At 41.4% G+C, this 20,666-nt stretch overlaps 3 protein-coding genes across 4 annotated transcripts; 2 read left to right on the top strand and 1 right to left on the bottom strand.

Moving 5' to 3' along the window:
• Window positions 1-1,588: 1,588 nt before the first annotated feature.
• cgref1 (cell growth regulator with EF-hand domain 1) lies at window positions 1,589-6,708 on the top strand. 2 transcript variants are annotated; one of them, XM_030091375.1, is made up of 7 exons: window positions 1,589-1,826; window positions 2,499-2,604; window positions 2,864-2,938; window positions 4,105-4,178; window positions 4,494-4,618; window positions 4,714-4,815; window positions 4,925-6,708. In XM_030091375.1, the coding sequence occupies exons 1-7, from the start codon at window positions 1,817-1,819 to the stop codon at window positions 5,192-5,194; spliced, it is 762 nt and encodes a 253-aa protein (XP_029947235.1). In that variant the 5' UTR covers window positions 1,589-1,816; the 3' UTR covers window positions 5,195-6,708. The 2 variants fall into 2 exon arrangements, with proteins under 2 accessions (XP_029947235.1, XP_029947242.1); XM_030091382.1 differs by having other exon boundaries at window positions 1,591-1,826; window positions 2,864-2,941; window positions 4,108-4,178.
• A 904-nt stretch (window positions 6,709-7,612) lies between these two features.
• Window positions 7,613-10,353, top strand: drc8 (dynein regulatory complex subunit 8). The gene is made up of 6 exons (XM_030091392.1): window positions 7,613-7,722; window positions 9,143-9,215; window positions 9,397-9,473; window positions 9,773-9,815; window positions 10,031-10,097; window positions 10,230-10,353. The coding sequence occupies exons 1-6, from the start codon at window positions 7,616-7,618 to the stop codon at window positions 10,346-10,348; spliced, it is 486 nt and encodes a 161-aa protein (XP_029947252.1). The 5' UTR covers window positions 7,613-7,615; the 3' UTR covers window positions 10,349-10,353.
• Window positions 10,354-11,518: 1,165 nt separating this feature from the next.
• On the bottom strand, window positions 11,519-20,219 carry adpgk2 (ADP-dependent glucokinase 2). The gene is made up of 7 exons (XM_030096756.1): window positions 19,991-20,219; window positions 17,095-17,254; window positions 16,363-16,553; window positions 16,162-16,258; window positions 15,871-16,007; window positions 14,981-15,117; window positions 11,519-13,848 (listed from the first exon to the last, which is right to left on the bottom strand). The coding sequence occupies exons 1-7, from the start codon at window positions 20,184-20,186 to the stop codon at window positions 13,285-13,287; spliced, it is 1,482 nt and encodes a 493-aa protein (XP_029952616.1). The 5' UTR covers window positions 20,187-20,219; the 3' UTR covers window positions 11,519-13,284.
• Between the last annotated feature and the right edge of the window lie 447 nt (window positions 20,220-20,666).

Raw genomic sequence — 20,666 nt, 5'->3', positions numbered from 1 at the left:
ACGGATGGATGGATGATGGATGATTGTGAGAGTGTGGGATCGTCTGTCTGTGTTTGCCCTTCGGTGATAAATTGGTGACTTGTGCAGGTTGTGCCTTCCCTTCATTCACAGCTATAGTTTACAATATCTATGAATAGTTACTTTATCTACCCTTTTTTTAAAAAAAAGATTTGTTATAAATAAAATATTAACCTGTAATATGTGAAATACATACAGCCTTCAAATGTTTTTTGCACACGTGATGACAGTGAAAGTTTACATGCACTGAACTGACATAACTGTTGTAGGACTGACCTTTTTGAAGCCACTGAAGGATTGTGGTACAGTGTGGAGAGGCAATACTACAACATATTCAATTGATAAAAAATTTACAGTTGTGATATTTTTATTCATTTTGACTGTTATGAAGCCTGATTATTTCCAAGTCTAAATGTCTTTTTGATGGAAAAACTGGAGAACTCAGAAAAAAACCCTAATCCGAAGGCAGCAGGTTGGCCTGCTGTGCCTGTTAATGTGGCCTCACTCAGGTTTTAAACTTTCATCTTCATTCTCGATTTTCTCCAAGAGTTTCTCAAACAGGCACTCATGGACTAAACTGAACCTGTATCACAGCCTTTGATTCTGTACAGAATTTTGAAAACTCCACAACAAACATGCTCAATAATTTTTTGGGACTGGAGTTTAATTTCTTTGCGATCTTGATCCGCCTTCCCCTCTGCACATCATACTACTGTACATCTGCTAGTTTGACAAAAGACTTGTACATGAATTAACAGATCAGACCAATGAAATCTCCCTTGTTGTTGCCACATGCAGCTGTGTGTCAAGAAAGTTTTCCCTTGAGATCAGTGTCATTACTTTGGTACGTGACTGACACCTACTGTTGAGCTTTAGGCAGTGCGCCTCCTCATTTTAAGTGTATTGCATACACACCACTGACACACGTACACACGATTAGTGTATTTTGCTACTTTCTGGCATCCCCTGTTCCATGAATAAAATCCAGCATATTTTAGAAATTAACACTAAAAACTACACTAAGAGACTAATAAGTTTTGCTTTGGTTTTTATATCCAGATTAACTGAGTGGATTTCATGTGGAACACAGTTCCCTCAATTTTGTGTGTTATAAAGTAATACAAATGTTTCTGTGGATGACAAAATATTCATACTGCCAGATCGATAGATAGATAGATAGATAGATAGATAGATAGATAGATAGATAGATAGATAGATAGATAGATAGATAGATAGATAGATAGATAGATAGATAGATCATTTCTGTCCTCTGTTTTTAACAGTAAATCGAGAACTGCTCTGCAAATGAAGTAATTCAAATACTATTAAAAATGTCGAGGAGTTCCGGCTGTGTGAAGCAAACCCAGCTGCACAGGGAGCCATGCTGCCCTGAGGCCTGAGGATCCTCCGGTTCTCCCGGGAAAATGACTGCGCGTGAGGACGTGGCGGAGAGAACCGGCCTGCGCAATCTCCCCGACGCCGCTGCAGCAGCAGCAACTCCTTTATTCCCCACACGGGCTTCGTAATGAGTGTGTGGTCATATGAGGCATCCGGATCTTCCACGTGGAACCTGTCATTGACCAAAACACGCGCCGGTCTCCGTGGCAGCCGAGGGGCGGGGGCGCGGACGCGGGCGGGGGACGCGCCCCGCACCGCCGCCGTTGCGCAGTGCAGACCGGGAGAGGCGAGCAGGGACTCAGGGAGCAGGGCGGAGCGGGGCAGAGGTGATCGAGGTGCTCTCAAGAAATGAACCTGTAACCTTCCGGGACTCCGGCGATCCACTGACCACGCGCTCAACATGCGGACAGGTAGGATCAGGCTTCTTCACGGTCACTTCAGCGCGTAAATATTGAACCTTTGTTCTGAGAAATGCGTAGCTACTATTCTACAACTACCCATCATTAAAATATCTATAATACCGGTATATCAAGAGGAGTGTTTCTGCAGGATATGTGTGAGAGTCAGTGCAGGGACTTGGTGTGTGCGGCTGCTGCGGTCGTTCAGCGGAATCAGTGTTTCTTTTATTTTCCGCAGCGCACTGAGCACATCTCAGTCTCTTTCGTCCAAAACAAAGCTCCTTACTTCAAATCGTCTTACTTCACACGTCTAACATCTGTATGAGTGATTAATGGTAATGGACACATGCGCTGATGCTCAGGCCGTTATGGGTGGGATGTGCGGGGCTATAAATAGATGCGGAGGTTTTAATTGCTTTTGCCAGAATGGTCTTCTATCCGTGAAACCAGAGAAGTCTCACACTGCAGTGCTGCTACACACACTCCGTTGTTTCAGGGTTAAAGACATCAGTAGCAGCACATCACATTTAAATGTATTATTTTTGTGATCCAGGTGTTCAGGTGACAGCTCTGTGTTGCAGTGATAAAATGGGGTCATAGATGTGTGTGTGTGTGTGTGTGTGTGTGTGTGTGTGTGTGTGTGTGTGTGTGTGTGTGTGTGTGTGTGTGTGTGTGTGTCTTCAGGTGTGTTCATGGAGCCTCACCTGGACCGGATGGGCTCCTGTATCTTGTCTCTTCTCCTACTGATACACCTGTGCCTGGCAGCTCCGGGCCTCACCGGCTCAGAGAGGTAACATCGCCCCCTCCCCAGAAGTGTGTCTTCTTATTGTTCAAATCCAGCATTCAACAGGACTTTCCTCTGACCTGTGAAGCAAAAGGCTCCACATGTGCTTTATGTGAGGTGGTTTTACATGTAGTCAGCAGAACACACTTCTTTAATCTTTTTGTGACAGTTTTTGAAAGAAAGTAAATTGATAAATGTTCTAAATTAAAGGACTACAGTCTCTTTGAACTGATTTTATTCGATTTTTCATTTGTTTATTCCACAGAGAGGAAACACTCGATGCTCACCCCCCTTTTGTAGCACTGCGCAATCCATTTGGCTCTGCAGAGGAGGATCGTGGGTGAGTGGCCCATCAGCATTATGCTGTGGTGACACAGCCACCTCCAAAGTATTCACACTTTAAAGAAAAGGGGAAAAAAAAACAAAAGAAAAGCAGTTCTGTACCTCCTTTTCTTCCTACTCTGTCCGAGGAAGTTAAACATATTCTAAGTATAATCAAATATTGACTGTTGTGCAGTGTTCTGTCAAGCTGGTTTAACACATGAATGTGAAATACTGAAAACAGACACACAAGGTGCAGCCATTTTTAAACTGAGCCTGTTCAGATGTTGAAGCAGCTACTGTCAGGCTGCTCTGTGGACTTTGGCTGTTCTGTGGCGCTGATGGTGTGACTTCTGTCTCGTAAAGATAAGATTACATGTGCAGTAAATTCTGATGAATTCTGATCATTGAAATACATTTTCTTCTTGGACATCACTGCGCGCATTGCTGCAAATAGTGTTTCAGTTCACATCTGTGTTGTTGTTTAACAGCAGAATGAGTACATTAGGATAAATGAAGTGTTTGGTTTATTCAGAAAGTGGCATGAATGATTGAACATAATGTCATGTAGAGTGACATTTGTGACAATGTGGCTTTTCCCACAGCTAGATATGTTACAATGTTATTTCACTATGAAATTAAATATTTTAAGGGGAATTAATGCAGACCTTTTGAATCTTTTTACTTTTTCCGACCTCAAGGATTTGTAAGATTTCTTTTTTTTTAACAAGGTTTCTTTTTTTTTAACAAAGGGTACATAAATCTCCTAATTTACAGTTTAGGTAAAACATGTTTCCAGACTGGCTGTGAGTACATAATTACACCATTGGTGCTTCTGTACTCACACTGAGCGCAGCAGACTGACAGCTCACTGCTTCATCTGCTTCACATTACAAATGATAACTTCCAACTTTCCAAAAACCTGCTGTCAGTTTGAGCCATGTGTTAACAACATGTGTTACTCTGGTTGCTTCAGTTTCTGCCATCTTGTGGCTGAAGCTCGCACAGCATCAGTACAGAGCAAGTTACAGTGTATCAGCTGTTTATACACTAAAGTACACTCAAGCCTTTTTGCAGGTTGAGTGATTGTGGCAAGACAGATACGTTCTTTGGATAAATTTGTTGAATAGTATTACCAGTTCTTAACATTTCCCTAACATGCGCTCTGTGCTGTGTTTATCACAGGCTGCTGCAGAGTTACATTCAGGAGAACGTGAAGAGCAGCCCCGAGGAGCCAGAGCTCAGCACCAGGGAACAAGGTTAGAGCTCCTCTACTGCCGAATGTGTTTTCTATTATTTTGAGGTTTAAATTCTTTACATCTGATGGAAATTTATTATTTTGTGACCCCCAGGACTCCCTTGAAAAAGAGGTTTTTAATCTCAATGGGACCTCCCTGGTTAAATAAAGGTTAAATAAAATAAATAAAATTATCATCAAGTTTGTTTCTATTGTGATTAAAGTTATGGGTGTTACTTTAAATCTCTGGAACTGTGCTCAGGATGCAGGCTGGTTTTTCATACTGCTGCTGTCTGTCAGTGGATCTAACTTCTTTAACATCTCCCTCGTGCTTCAGAGGTCTTCTTCTTGTTTCGACTTTATGACTATGATCGCAGTGATTTCTTGGATGGTTTGGAGATGATGAAATTACTCTCAGACTACAACTCCCATCATACACCTGGGGCACAGGCCAGTGAGCAGGTGAGTAGCTGCTTGTGTTGCATGTTTGGACTGATGTAGTGTTCATTTCTACATGCTGTACTTAAAACATGCTGTGTGTTGTTTTCTGAGTTTAGGTGGTTTCCATGGTGGATTTCTTACTCCAGACTCAGGATTTGAACCACGATGGCCTGCTGACGCCATCTGAGCTGCTCTCTCCTCCACTCACTCACACACAGGTACTCCATGCAAACACAATTCAGATGTAATGATTAATTCCTTCATTTTACTGTTCTGAACTCTTGTTACCGATTCCATCAACATCACATCAACCTTTTTCTCTCAAAGGACTCGAGTAACGCTGCACCTCCCCGTGAGGTGAAAGTGGAGGTGGAGACGTCAAACACCAATACTGAAGAGAACGCAGAAGCGACAGAGCAGGAGGGGGGAGAGGAGGGCCATGAAGACATGAAATTTCTAGAGGAAGAGCAACCTCAACATGAAGTGGAAACAGAAGAACAGGAAGTTCAACATGAAGAACAACAAATACCAGAAGCAGCAGCGCAGGAGGAGCAAGTCCACAGAGTCCCCGTGCATCAAGGGCAGCCAGAGATATGAGTGCACGCACAAACGAGGAGCCACCACTTTATCAAACTGATGCTTTGAAGAACTATCTCTTGAGAATTGTCTTCCCCACAGATGGTCTTTTTTTCTGGGATTGCTGCTGTGGATTACAAAGTGATTTGAGCGTTGGGATACTCTCCGTGTGAATGAAATGATTCCCCGAGCTGATGAAGAAACAAAAGGCCAGAGTTCAAAATGCAATATTGACAACAAAAGTAAAACAAAAGCCATTACTGATCAAATAAAGCTGTGTTGTTGTTGTTCTTGTTTTTTTTTTTTTGTTTTTTTTACCATATTATATCAAATCTAAATTGCTGATAAAATGTATTTCACAGCACCGACGTTGTTCCATTTACTTGACACTACCTTAGCATTTATGTCTACCTTCTCAGCTGTCAAATGGATTTTAGTGTTTGATGTCCACATTTCGGGGCTTTATGATATTATGATATTAACATATGTTTAGCATTTAGCTTTTACGTGCATGGACTGCACCTGATCTGTTTTCATAAGCAGTTTTTCCTGTCATCCTTTACTCCCCCCAAAAATGTTTTCCTGAAGAGTTCACTTACCGTGTAAACAGTAATATAAAACTCTGATTTATTCATTTCTTCACAGAGTTAGAGCTTTTTGCAGTCTGATCCATTTCAAGTCATTTTTTCAGGTCAAGTTCGAACAAAATAAAAAGTGAATAGAATGATTGATTTAGGCTATGCCGGCATATAGGAAGTGTTTACAATTAAAACAATTCAACTTTTAGTTCTCCCATTAATACCAATCACACTGCTGGAAAAAAGAGTATGTATTTGTCTTGTTTGTTTGAATATGTTGAATTTGTTATAGCTGAGAGAAATAATGAAGTTACAAGGGCACAGTGTATTGTTTTTATATCAAATTAAATTGAAATTATAATTGAAAAAATTGGTCTTTTCTAAACTCGTTGACCTGACATGATTCATTCTCCTCCTAAATGGAAATGACTTAAATAGCACATATTAAAAATCATGTACCAGTGATTGAATTATCACTAATCATTCATTCTCACACAGCATCAGCCCTGATTATTCATCTTGTCTTGTGGAATTTTAACCTTTGCCGTCTGATCTTTGCACATGGGTTTCTGGTTGATTACAGCCTCACGCATAGAGTAGTGGAGGTTTAACTGATTAGCCATGGGCAGCTCACAGAGAACACAGGCTGACTCTGAATAGGAGGACTACTTGTTGATCATTTTTTCAAGCCTCAGCTTCACTGTTCAAAGCAGAGTTACTGATATTCATCCTCATTCTAACTGAGTCTAATGAAGAATAACAGTTGTTTTTCATTTAGTTACACATACATACAGTCCACTGTCCACAGATAATCCTATTTTACCCCATTATAAATATTCATTTCATGTTTTGTTTTCAGTAAGGTTTCTTTTTTATGCCTAAACGTTATGCTCTCTTTTATTTTTAGTCTAACAGTTGTATCATTTTGTAACACAGCAAATTTGTATGGATGTGAATATCAACATCAAAACATATAAAATTATGATTTCTTTGTAAGAGACACGTATCGCATTGAAAGTGCACTGGACAATAAAAACAATATTGAAAAAAATAAAAGAACATCAACATCTTCGTGAAATAAATTCATATCCAAACATTTTTTTTCACAGGATAGCTCAGAGGGAGACCTACAAAAGTGATAAAAAATGAAGTTCGCCACCAATTTGTTCATAATATCCAGAATACTAAGTCAAAATAGGTACATTTCATAAACTGTGGGTCATAAACTTTGTAGAGAGCTGATGTGATTTCGTGTTGCACTCTCAACAATATTCTGAGGTTAGAAGTGACTCCTTTGTTTAGTTTATCAGGTCAGTTATTTGAGAACTTATTCTCATGTTACATGGATCTGTCTGTACGCTGAGATATTCAACAGAATCACAAACAGCCCAAATGATGCAAACCAGGAGCAGCATTCTCTAACTGTCAATTATCACACAGAGCAAAATTTCAAAATTTAAACTAAACAAATTTAAAAAAAGACACAGAATTGTTTTATCGTTTAAATGAAGGATATGACAGGTCTACACCTTCTAACACTTTTACAGATCAACTAACATTTGTTGAAACCGAAGAAATGACTATCAGAATGCGGTGTAATTACAGTATAAATCACCATGGTAACGGCTCCAGAATGAACGGGACATCCCGGAAACACGCCACGGAACCTGCTGTTGCTTTGGAAACCAAATCAAACAACTTCTGTGATGATGGCGGCCAGCGGCCAGAAAGCGGGTTGGTACAATTTACTGCACCACATTAACAACGATCTGCTCCTGTTCACCTCTCAGATAGTGTCCATATTACCACAAAGCTGTGACTGGTCAGTTTTCTCTTGACGAGTCAGACACAGAAGCTAACTGTAATGTCTGCGGTCTGTCTGTCAGAGTCCATCGTGTCGGATATCCAGAGGAAAATCAAGGTTTCTTTCGAAGCGTTTGACTATTTGTCTAACAACACCGTGGATGTCCGGTCAGTAACATTAGGATTATTGTTATCAATTTTATTACTGAAACACACGTCTTACATGGCAGAGAAAAGTGGGAAGGGAAAAGACTATATGCACAAAAACTCCTGTTTGGAAGTTTTTTTAGACTCATTCAAAAAGTTAAATGTCTTTTTCAAATTGAAATTCTTTTATTTATTTATTTATTTATTTATTTATTTATTTATTTATTTATTTATTTATTTATTTATTTATTTATTTATTTATCAGATTAAAACCTATGTATGCACATGGAGAACATAAAACCTCGGCATAGAAAGTCCCCCAGGCCAACCCAATATCAACTTATAGCACTCTTAACTCAAAAAATGTAACTGCTGACAACTGTAGGCTATAGATAGTTTATTAATTATTTTATTTCAAATATCTCTTATGTCATTGGTTCTAATTAAAACCTCATACCATCTGCCAATTCTCTTTCTATGCTAATTGCAAAATACATCTGTACACTGACTGTGTTTATAAAATTAACTGGGTCTGGATTATTTATGAGAGGCAGATAAATTATTTTCATTTCAACAACTCCAGCCTAAAATTGGGATAAAATATAAAATTGCAACAGCATATCAGGGAATCGGTACAGGATCTTTCAGGCTGCAACATCCTCTACAATCTCATAATAGGTTTCATTCTAGGGTTTTTGTCCTAATTGCACAACAAGCTACAAAAATGAGGTGAGTTCTTTGTTACATTGCATGTGGAGCTGTCCACTTATACTTCAGTGTTGGGTAAAAGTCACAGATTCAATCAATGTAATTTTTAACAAAAATATTCAGAGAAATCCTGAGTTAATTCTTTAGAACTCATCAGCTGAGGGTTGTTTTTCAAATAGCCTACCCAGCAAAAACTTTTAAATAAACCTTCAGCAAGAAGCTGTGTTCTCTTCCTGTGGGTTAAAATCTAGGCCACCATCAGCCGACCAGCGGCATGGGGAGATTTTCAAGGTGCCAGCAGGGCATTTAGGTTCAAGACTACAAGGAAATGAGAAGCTGTGTGAAAAGTTGTTGTGACTATTTCTAAATCATCTCTCAAATGACAGAGCAGACCTGCCATGCAAAGGCTGCTTTGATGTAAAGTGACATCCCTGATATTCTGCAGGGTCTTGTAAGTGTTTTTTTCTTCCTAAACAAGGTATTTTGTCACTTTACACTCATATTCTGAGATGTTTTCTCCCTTCCTTATCTCTGTGTCTGAGGACTTATCATGCTTGTATTTGCTGTCATGTTTGTTTTGTTTTGTTGTCTGTTATAAAAGCTCAACATTAATAAAATACTGTATAAAAGTTAACTGGGCCCATTGAGTCTCTTGGAAAAGGTATTTTACTGAAGCTTTGACATCAGCCTAGTGTAATTTACCTAAAACATCACCTCTTGTGTTGTTTTTCAGGGAGATTGGCACCATCATCTTCTCACTCGGCTGCTTTCCCTCCCAGGCAGACCTGCTTGACTTCATAGCAGAGGTCAGAACAACACAAACACTTTTTGGGTGACTTTAGGTATATGTTTGAATTTTTTTGTTATACATACTTTCAAGATAAAAAAAAAAGTGGCTGTGTTTTTACCTTAAGTGACATCTGTCATGTTGAATAATTCAGAGGATAGTTCAAACATCAACCCAGGAGCATTTTCTGGTTCTCTCAGGTTGAAGAGGACCACTCCGGTTATGTCCACCTGGACAGATTCCTTCCAGCTATGACCAAGGTGCTTCTTGAAAACAAGTAAGATCACTCTTTATCATTACATGTTAATAAATACATCAAGGTAATTTAATTTAATGAGGGATTAAATTGAAAAGCTGCCTGTCAACCTGACCAGATAATATTGTGTTATACTCTATTTAAGCTTTTCCATTTTGAAAATGCTTCTTTTCTTAAGTTGCTTCCTGAAAAACTGAGGTAAATGTTTTCCTTGATGCTCTGCTGTGATATTGATGTTAAACAAATGAACAATGGTTGTGTTTTCTTGCTGTTTTAGAACTTTGAAGTCATGTTATTTACACTGAATTGTGTTTTTTTAGGTTTCCTCCGATACATGAGGATGTTTTGCTTCAGGCATTTGAGGTGAGAAGGATCACTGTTTTCCAGTTGTTACAGTTTACAAGCTTTACACAGATTAGACTGCAGACGCAGAGTCTCAGCAGTTTCATTAGTACGCCACACGCTTGCTCAAGCTTCATCTTCAGTCCAAGCAGCTGCACAGTATCTGAGATAAAAGTCCTGTTCGAGGCCGTTCAGAGAGGATAGTGATGTTTTTTTTGTAAACCTCGTGTTGCTAGGTTCTGGACAAAGAGCAGAAAGGATACCTGGAGCCTGAGGAGTTGACAATGTACATGACACAAGAAGGTAATGCAGCTGTTTTTGGCTTTGCTTTGTATTGTTAGAAAAAAAAAAAGTATTTGTACTGAAAAGCACCTTTTCTGTCTTCGAATCAGCTAAAAAGCTTTTTTTTTTTCTTAATGGTGTTCTTATGAGCAGGCGAGCCCTTCACACAGGAGGAGGTGGACGAGATGCTCACTGCACATGCTGACCGTGAAGACCACCGGATCTATTATAAGGACATTCTCAGCCAGATGACCACTGACTGTGGCCTGTAGGCAGCGTCACAGCGTCTGCACTCACTGTGGCACAAATTTTGAGAGGAGCATCTGATTTTACATTTACATACAGCAGTGCCGTGTTGACGTGTGATTTTTTTTCTGCTGTATTCTTGTTTATATATCACACCCAACTTCTGGTTCATTTTAAAGTTTGACCTAAAGATTTTCAAAACGGAATCACAAAACAGGATCTCCATGTTTTTTAAATGTGTATATCATCTAATGTCAAACATCACACTGACGACAGTTTGGCTCCAAATGATGGTTTGAGCATTCAGACCTATGCAGTAGTAAAATGACCTATTGAAGTGAGGTGTGAAAACTGGTGAGTAAATACTGTATTTCTGAGCGAGAGACATCTTCTTGTCCCAGAATGTGTTCTCAAAATAACAGCCGAGGCAACATGCAGTCTTAAAATACCACAGGCTCCTTACAATGTTGAACCAGCGCTACAGCATGCAGCACTTTATGAGCTTGTTCCTGTGTCCTTTAGACACTGTACTGATGACATTGCAGAAATGGAACTGCACATAGAAATGTGCCACAGTGAACCCTGACGGATATAATGAATAAATAATCAGTAATAATTTGGATCAGTCTCTTGTTCATTATTTAAATCTAATCCCACATGATGCATCCATTGGGAAAATAAAGCAGAAAATATTACCTGCATGCAGTGGCACCAAGTAAACCGTACTGGCATTGAGAAGAAAATCATTATAGTGAATCATGTTGTGGCAAAGAAGCTTTAATGTAAATGGTCACCTGAATTGGAAATGTAATCAAGAAAAATGAAACTGCAGCCAAAATGATCATGAATCCTTTCTATTCCCTCTGTGACAAACAATCAAGCCATGACTGATCAATAAGCATAAAAGTTTATCAGGTGATTCTGCATTGAATAGTCAACATGCGCGATACAGTTAAACGGCTTTCAGCATGGATGAAATGACTTGTCGAGAGCTTTGGGAAGTGTCGCAGTGGCAAACAAAAGCAGTTCTTGATGTGAGCATGAAGGCATGCTGTGATTTCAGTTCACAGTAAAAACTCATCAGGCCGTTTGGAATCACAAAGTCAGCAGAAGAAAGAAAAAACAAAGTGTACAGTGCTAGAAAAAAAACTCTGTATTCACCGTTTCAACAAACACCAAAGACAGAATAAGGCTGATTTATCTTCAAACCAAAGCATCAGTGAAACACAGTCCGAATATGCAGAGATTTTTTTTTTTTTTTTAAGATTATCTTCAACTTTGCCATCTTTCTATCAAGACCTCACAATTAAATGGATTGAAAAACTAATCAATACTCAAACATTTCACTCACATACTGTGGTACACTTTGTGAAAAACTTCATTGTAACGGGAATGTTTTTGTACGTGATAAAACATCAAATTCAATTGCATCAGTAAATGGAGATTTTAGTGTAATCCGAGTACCAAAGCGGTCAAGTGAAGAGCTGTAAAAAGTGTGGGCGCCAGGAGTGACGGGGCTCCAGGCACCATGTTACGTCACTCTTGTAGTGAGACAAGAAGGGCGGAGTATCTGGCTACAAATCCTACTCTGAGTGCAATGAAGACTGACTGAATGACAGATATGTCGAGACTGTCCTCTGCTCTGCAGATTAAGGGCTTTCATGGTAAATCACACCACTGGTTCAAGTAAAAATTACGTCTGGTTAAAAAAAAAAAAAAAAAACATATGAAACTGTTGTTTGTGACTGTATTGAGGGTAATGGGAGATGCACAATAACTCTTCTTTGCAGCATTGCTTTTCCGCACTGATCGCTTGGTCCTGAAAGAGCAATAAAGTGATGCACAACGATCGATCAGAGAGAAAACACGATGAATGAAAGTGATGGGGAAAGGTGAAAGACACAAAACCATCATGGAGGTAGAGAGAATACATTATTGACATCATATCCAGCTGTCAGCAGTGGTCTCGTAACTTACATTTGTTTTTGCATTATGGTACTGCAGCTGAAACACACAGGAATGACAACCCGAAGGCAAACACAACCACACCGCAATGCACACTTTTCACATATACCGGGAAGAACAGGAGCTTTCTGCTGTAGATCTCTCCTCGCCTGTGGGGATGGGACAGGAAAGAAGAGGCAGGAGAACCTCGCATTAAAAAGAAAAAGAAGAACTCGACTTGTCTCAAAGGCAGGTGAGGTCAAATGCTGGTTAAAACGCACGGAGTCTGTACATTTCAAGTAGGAGACAACCCCGATTTAACATGCTGCCGAGAAACTGAAGGTTCAGCTATTTCTGAATCTTCAGGATGTTTGCTGCATAGCAGACTCTCAGGTTCAAATGAGGCAGAGAGAGTTTATCCTTACGGCAGCCGTTGTGCAAAACACCACAGAAAAGGGCAAACTGTGCTGCTATTGAAAAAAGCCAAAGACCTGCATCTCAGTTTATCCAAACCTCATCCCGACTCCGTGTGAAACCTGGTAGAAATAGAGAAGAGGAGACCACCTGAAACACCTGAGTGGGATGATGGACTACAGCGGGATGGGGTTTGCTGCATGTTTAGGTTCTGTAGAAAAATTAACTGGATGAATAGGGACTGAACTCGAGGAACCATGAGGTTACTCATCTCATATGTAACCTCACCCTTTTGTATGTTTATAAAATGTTTTCAATAAGAAGAGTGTTTTCCACTATATCATTGAAAAGATTTTTGTTTTGATCCTTGATGTTTGTCGTATGGTGGCCTCACCTGATTAAAAACCGCTGTAGTCCATCGTCTGACTCTGAATTCTCCCCCTGGCGACTCACCCTGAGCTGCAGCGGAGCCAGAAATAACCTGATACCTGTCAGGATGTCACAGCCGGAGCGCGTCACACCTCGATCAAGCCCTGATTGAAATCGAGTCAAGAATGCTTGCTAGCCTCTAGCGAGCGCTGCACATGAGCCCATTCAGAGTCCTCTAGATCTGTAACACCAGCCCAGCAGCCGAGATGTTGTCTCCTCCGCCTGCAGTCTGGAAAACCTCCGTGCACACCAGGACGGGTGCGACGCAGATCTCGTAGTCCTCCTCATGCCAGCAGCTGACGGGCCGGGTCTCCTGCAGGGGGATCCGCTGACTGCCCTCCTGCCGGCTGATGGAGAAAGAGTCGTCCATGATGAGCCTGGCCTTGCTCGGGTCGATGTCGTTGGAGCCGCAGACGTGGCGGTTGGCTGTGAGCGAGGCCTTGGCCGTGGCTGACATGGTGTTCTTCCACTTTGACCCGCGCGTTACGATCATGGCCTGAAAGGCCAGCGTGTGGACGTGGAGCCGCGTCAGCGGCTTCGCCTGAGCCTCGGCGCCGTCGGCCTCGCTTTGTGCGGCGGCGTCCTTGTGGCGCTGGTTCAGGATGCGATAGACTTCCCTCATCTGGTCAAGGACGGTCGCCACGCGAGGGTTTGGATCGGACAAGACCGTGATGTTTGAGCCCTTCAGGAGGCTCAGCAGGTTGGGAAGTTCTTGTTCATTCATGCCCAAAGAGTCCGCCTTAACAGAAGAAAAAAGAAAAAGAATGGTTAGTGTGGAGATATAGATTTTCATTTAGATCTAAACTGGGGTTCTTCAGAATGTTCTGTATGTATAACAAAACAATTCATTATACTAAAACATCTATAGAAGCGGAGTTATTGTGACCTTGAGCTGAACTGAATATGCAATATAGAAATAGAAAGTGGATTTATGCATCATATGCATTTTTTCTTTCTTTGAATAGAAGTGGGATGAACGACCACTGAACAGAACCAGCACACACGATTCAGGAAACGCCAGTCCACCTTTCAGGGATGAGGTGGATTTAATGCGCTGCGCTCAACAACCTGTGCAGACGACACACGTTACTAAATTAGGTTCGCTATGAAGGCTCCGCTCCGACTGCAGCGATGAAACTGAAGCTGAAGGTGGTGTCAGATTTCTCCGAGGTGTCTGGTTAGGATCTTGAGCAAGAAGCCGTGCATGACGACATGTTTGTGCAGGCTCGTGTTTTGTACGGTAGATAGGAAACAATAAAACACGTTATCTCGGAACAGAAGGGTAGTAAATGAGTCACGGTGGAACCGACTGTCCTCAGTCCATCGAGAGAAGCAGAAAATGAACTCAGCAGCACGTCTTGATGGGTGACGCATTAGTAGTCCAGGCTCCACAATTATCCGCCTCTAAAGGATTACTTTCATGGTGGCTGCAGATCAATTATTGTGTTGACTGCAATAAATAAATTAAATGTAAATGAGGATTTTCAGCTGTGGCCAACAGGAAATACAACCAGCTTTTAATTATAGCAGTCACAAAACATCACAAAAAAAAAATCAAACTTGGAGCAAAACTAAAGTGACCCAATATAATTCAGCTTCAAAAGTTGGAGTGAAATTTATTCCTCATCTAAAATTATTCTGTGTTTTGACTTCAGTGGAGATATCATGTAAAGCAGAGGACAGAATTGCAAATCCATAGACACAAAGTTCCTGTTGAGTCAGTTTTTGTTAGCAAATGTATTCAACACATTTACCTAAGCAAATCCACTTCGCCTCGCCTGCCTCGACAGGTTTCTACTATTCAACGCTCAGCTAGCACTTTCACCTGTTTGTAAAACTACAGTCTCACCCACTCTGGTTTCTATACGTACGTGAGGGATGACGTAGTGTAGCAAGTCTTCCATTATACTCTCCTCAACAAAACTGGCCATCTCAAAATGGATGCCAATCGGTGGAGATGAGGAGGTCAGCAGATCAGCCAGGCGGGAGAGGAGAGCGCCTCGCTCACCTAAAGGAATAAAAGCAGCATGCGTCAGGTCAGAGAAGGCAAAAAAATAAAATAAAAAAAACACTGTGAGGAATTGAATCAAAGAGTGAAGACTTAAATAAAAATGACAACAATCAGAAAGAGAGAGATGTCAAAAGAGAAACAGACAAAGAGAGCGAGCCTGAACCAGAGAAATGAAACGAGAAAGAACAGGACACATAAAACAGGCCGTCTCAACAAACGAGGCGCAGCTGATGTGCTGTAAAAACAACCTGGTTCAAAGCGGCAACTTCACAGCCATCTGTCTGTGATAATGGATTCTACCAACTCACAGCTTCAGCTCAGACCGAATCAAACAACAACGTAACGGGATAATGGCAGGCTGGAAAAGCTGCTGCTGTCACCGTAAAAAGACGAACTTCACTAACAAAAAGAGTGACAAAGTGCTTCAACATGATTAGCCACGTTCATGTACACACAGAAACACAACAACTGGCGGCAGTTGTCAAATTAGGTGCTCGCCCAGTCTGACACACATCAGCACAATAGGATGGGGAATCGAAGCACCAAACTTGAGATTAAAAGAGTACACTTTTATCAGAATGACAGCCGTATCAGATCCACACTGTGAGGATGACTGAACACACACGCAGAAATGCTGCAGACAAAAGCCTGAAGAGAAACATGACAGCATCCAAATGCAGTTCCCCTCAGCTTCACTAGCTGCGACCAGATCAAGCGGACCACCACTGGAACTCGGTGTGTCTTCCTTACCCGACTGGAAGGGGAAGTTGTCCATCATCTGCAGCCCCCCCACCACCACCAGGTCTGGTTCAAAGTCTGTGAGTTTCTTTGCGAACTCCTCCATGGAATCCAGATAGGGGTTGTGGTCGTCGCTGTGGATGATGTACCTGCAGGACGCCGACACAAGCAGAGCCATTTCAGACACACACAAGATTCATGAGCTCTGCTGTGCACAGTGGAGAGTCTGCTCCACTGAACCCATACGACCAGTCAACCGGCTACACATCCATTATTGATCCAAAACATACGTGCAACACGCACCTGTTGGCCCTACGTGACGTGTAGCGGCCCCAGGTGGCCCCAGACGGATACTCCAGGATGAGATGAATGTCTGGTTCTTCCACTGCGTTGCCTGCCACTGCGAACGCAACGCAAACAAAACGAGGCAAATTCAAAAAAATCTGATGGACGAAGACGATTTTGCAAAATGGAGTACGGACATGAGGAAGTTAATGACTGTACCTGTAATGTGTTGGGAAAGGACATCAGTAAAATCGGGGCTGAAACTCCCCCCGAGCAGCACATCACAGCCTTCGGTTGCCATGCGACCAGCCATTACCGGCGCATTGCCGCCGACGGCCCATCTGTTTCCAGGTAAGTCCCGGGCGCCCTCCACCAGCTCACTGAAGAGTGTGTCATTCAGCATAAAGCGTCTGCGGGAGACGGAAAACCCAAATGTTAAAACACACACACACACACACGCACGCACGCATGCACGCACACGCACACCCAGAAGTGTCTTTACATGGTTTTCTTTCACATTTTCGAACGTAACTTTCATCACGTAGATTGAAGTTCTGAGGCTCGTGTCTTGATGCTTATCACTCTCTCGCCAATCTCTGTCTGCCTGAAGCTGCATTTCTAAACTTTCTAACACGAAAACAAGCCGAGATAACTTGTGACAGCAAACACAGAAGTAAGGCAAAGGTTGCAGCTAATGCGCTATTATTTACGGTAATTTACACGCTGCACTCCAGAATCTGAATAGAAGTTTTGCAAATGTAAGAATCTGTTGAATCTCAGTTCGTTTCATTGTAGTTGAACAGTTTGAATAAGTTTAATAATATAACAGAACTTAATATGATCCTTATTCTATACAAAAAAAATATATATATTGGATGACAATAGAAAGATATAAACAAGAAGCATTTGCAGAAGCACAGGTTTGTGTGAACATGTGTTGCTATGACTTACTCTGCAGCTGCTCCCGGAGCAAAGAAGTATGCAAAGCTCTGCGCCAACTGCTCTGGGTTTTCCAGGTAGTCATGATGGAGCGGCTGATCTGTGGCAGGGAGGCCGATCTTATTGAGCAGCGACACGCCATCGACGATCAGGTCGACACAACCTCCGAAACCTGTGGGTGAAGGTAGAGAAGAAATCGTCTTCCACCAAAACCTCACTCAACAGCAGAAACTAAATAAAAACAACTAATGACAGATTTTCCTCCGGACATTGCAGTGAGTTGAGCAGTAGAAAGAAATTTAAAGCAACATTTCTAATCGAAGGGCAAAGTTTTGCAAACAGGGCAGAATTTAAATTACAACATGCTGCCGCAGTGCTCGCTGCCAAAACACACAACCTCAAAGTCTCAGCAACCCACTCACTGCACTTTTTCAACAACGCTCTGAGCCAGGAGCATTCCACGTCAGGTCTGAACAAAGGTCAGCATGAAGGATCAACTACTGTTGCTTCGGCTGTTCGTTATATCGTCAATCAATTAATGATTTGATATTTGACAAAATGAAGACAAGTCTTATCCAAAACCTGATAATGCTTCAGTTTTTCACCCTGCAACTAAAAAAATTCACTTTCTCATGATGAAAGTCTAATAACAACCTGTCAAAAATTACAAAGCTTCCAGAGCAACAAACTTTTGGCACCATTAGTACGAAAAGGAAAGGATTTCAGGTTGCGTGACTCGAAAAAGAAAATTAGTCATGGCTTTTGTGAAGATTGTATTATATATAAAGGGTTTAGAAAGAGAGGAATAGGGAAGAGTTTGACCTGTTTTAGACTGAATCAGTGGAAGAAATACAAAATTTAAAAAAAAGTACTCTACAAAAAGAATTAAAATGATCAATTATAGCAACCAAAGATCATTGTGTTGATTGAGTTCAATCAGTTTTATGCTACATAGATTTAAACCTGAGAATTGATACAAAATAGCTGCAAACAGAGGAATAAACTGATCAATGGTGCACTTTTTGTGTTTTTCTGTGTGAAACATGTGCAACATGATGTGTTTCTCAAGTTGTGGATTTTCAGCAGCTGTTACAACATAACAAGTTGGAGAGGCTCGACTTGTTCAGCTGGGCAAAGGTTGCACAGATAACATTCAGTGAAACATCAGCCTAATTGTTCAAAAAGATACGATTCCAGGCTTTAATCTGAGCAGGAACGACAAACAGTTGTAAAGACAGGAGGGCATGAAAATATCACAGTACAAAGTACCAGCACACAGATTTAAATCTGACTGTACATTTGTCGTCAGAACTGAAACAGACAAACCAATTTAATCATCTCATTTTACCTTATATTCTCTATAGTAGCCTATGAGAGTGCAAATGATTGAACAATTGGTAATAGAAGGATATTTAACATACTTCAATGTTATAAAGACACACTGCAATACTTAAGTCAAAGTAAAAGGGTGATTATAAAAACAACAGAACTAGCTATTTTCTTAAATGTTCAAAATTTTACCAAAGCTGCACATTTTTTGTGTAAAACAACTATTTAACTGTGGATTTGACGAGTATTAACATAACTGTTTAATTTGTAAAAATACTGAAGAAATTGATCAAATACAGTTACTTATACAATTAAAGGTTTCGCTTTAAGCTTTCCTGTTAATGGCAATTTACAAAAAGGGTTGGTTCAGATTATGCTAGAACATCATTTCACATTCCTGGAAGACCATTATCAAAGCACTGAATTTCATTCCGTATCACATCTCAAAAACGTATGTGTCTTTTGCTTGTGTCCTTGCTCTCTTTTCGGAAAAAGGAGGTTTGTGATTTGTACCTCAAACTACTATGAAGGATTCAGATCAAGGATGGGCTTGATGTCTGATGTCAGGTGAGATTGGTGGGGAAAGAAGCACCCTCATTACCTGACCAATGTGTCTATGCTTACAATCTGTCTGGACTTAAGGATCAGCACTCAGCCGAGTTAAATAAAAAACATGATAAATGCATGTCTTCATAAAGTCCAGAGAGTGCTACTGTTCTGTAGATATTTGTCTAAACTCAGTGAAATACAGAATTTAACCAGAATACTTATTCCTGAATAATTGGGAGAGTATTTTGAAGTTCAATGTCATTAGAGGCATTATTTGTACCCCCTGTCCCTTTAAATCCACTCTGCTCTCAATGAGTGGTCACTTCATCAGCTTGAGCAGTTTCACATCCTCCTGCACCTTCCAGCTGTATTGACGTTCAGAAGACATATGAAGCCTTATATTTAATATTTAAAAGTCTGCTCCTCTTCAGGAGTACTTTAGGTATGAACTGTATCGGTTCACCTTAAATACACTCCATTTTCCATTCCACCACAGATGGCTCCATCTGCATTCATGAAAAACACACTCATTCTGGCTGCATCATGTTTTCCTGCCCTTGTGGTTTCCCCTCATCACATGAAGTCCTGCAAATCTGCATAGAGGGTCAGCACAAACTGTTCCTTAGTTGTCTGATCACTTCAGAGTCACCTCTTCTTCCACCTCCACCTCCCTCCATCTCAGCATCTCAGCATCAACACACCGAGCAGCGTCTGTGTCCACATGCCTTTTCTGGATCAACTATTTACTTACAAACTAGTTTGTAATTCAAGCAGTAATGTTACAGTGTGCACAAAATGTATTTATATGCCTGTCATTTAAACTGTCAGCTGATCTACAGCTGCAACGTTATCCTGGTGAAATGAAGTAAGGATGTAACGCTACTCTGGAGCAGCCTCCTCCCTTCAGTGCCATCATCTGGACCGCAGTTTGTTTTTAACCCGATAGATTATTAATCAGCATAAACCTCCACAGAGGCTGTAACCAGGTGAGGCTAGCTGCTGCTAGCCGGCTCTCACCACCTGCACCTACCGATGGCCACTTTCGGTCTGGCGACGTTATTCATCCCGACTTTGCGCTCCGCCCGGAGCAGGGAGGACAGGACCGCGTCCAGCCGGTCGTCCAGCCCCGCGCGCTGCGGTGAGCGGAACCAGAAGGCCAGCAGGACCACGAAGAGCGACACGGCAGAGCCATACTTCATCCAGGAGACCCTGCCTCCCCCCTCCATCGCTCTCTCGCGCGGCCGCCTGCAGAGACTCGCGGTGGAAATGAACCAGCAGTTTCCGCTGGCTGCACCAGTGAATGGCCGAGCGCCCGCTGGGCTGCTCGATTTGTTTACCGGAGTGTCCCGGCACAGGTAATGGAGCACATACGTAACATATCCGGCATAGGTGGGGGGAAATAAATAGCAGAACTACTTCAGTTTTCCTATTATTTGCGTTAACATGAACACGTCAACGTTTTAAAACTGTAATCATCTCTCCACGTTTCGTTTAGAAGTGACCCCACCAAGGTGTACCGCCGGTATACGCCGTCACTTAAAATGAACACTCTTTTTAGTCCAAGGGGAGGAGCCGTGTTTGTTTTCTCCGACAACAAGGCGGAAATGTCTTATCTCATGACCTCATATTTCTCTTGATAGTGTTTAAAAATTAACTCGATGAGGTGAGAACAGTTTCCTAAAAATATGTTATATTTTCGGCATCTA

The sequence above is a fragment of the Salarias fasciatus genome, chromosome 1 (genome assembly GCF_902148845.1).
Source record: "Salarias fasciatus chromosome 1, fSalaFa1.1, whole genome shotgun sequence".
Lineage (NCBI taxonomy): Eukaryota > Metazoa > Chordata > Actinopteri > Blenniiformes > Blenniidae > Salarias > Salarias fasciatus.
Note: the sequence above shows the minus strand (reverse complement) of the source record. Positions and strands in the feature narration are given on the sequence as shown.

Excerpts from the sequence above, each read along its gene's own strand:
- adpgk2 (XM_030096756.1), bottom strand. The coding sequence starts at position 20,186 with ATGGAGGGGGGAGGCAGGGTCTCCTGGATGAAGTATGGCTCTGCCGTG. Across the intron at positions 17,255-19,990 it reads CAGACCGAAAGTGGCCATCG|GTTTCGGAGGTTGTGTCGAC; the intron begins GTAGGTGCAGGT and ends CTTCACCCACAG. Across the intron at positions 13,849-14,980 it reads TACACTACGTCATCCCTCAC|GCGGACTCTTTGGGCATGAA; the intron begins GTACGTATAGAA and ends TCTTCTGTTAAG.
- cgref1 (XM_030091375.1), top strand. Across the intron at positions 2,605-2,863 it reads GGCCTCACCGGCTCAGAGAG|AGAGGAAACACTCGATGCTC; the intron begins GTAACATCGCCC and ends TTTATTCCACAG. Across the intron at positions 2,939-4,104 it reads TCTGCAGAGGAGGATCGTGG|GCTGCTGCAGAGTTACATTC; the intron begins GTGAGTGGCCCA and ends TGTTTATCACAG.
- drc8 (XM_030091392.1), top strand. The coding sequence starts at position 7,616 with ATGTCTGCGGTCTGTCTGTCAGAGTCCATCGTGTCGGATATCCAGAGG. Across the intron at positions 9,474-9,772 it reads AAGGTGCTTCTTGAAAACAA|GTTTCCTCCGATACATGAGG; the intron begins GTAAGATCACTC and ends GTGTTTTTTTAG. Across the intron at positions 10,098-10,229 it reads AATGTACATGACACAAGAAG|GCGAGCCCTTCACACAGGAG; the intron begins GTAATGCAGCTG and ends TCTTATGAGCAG.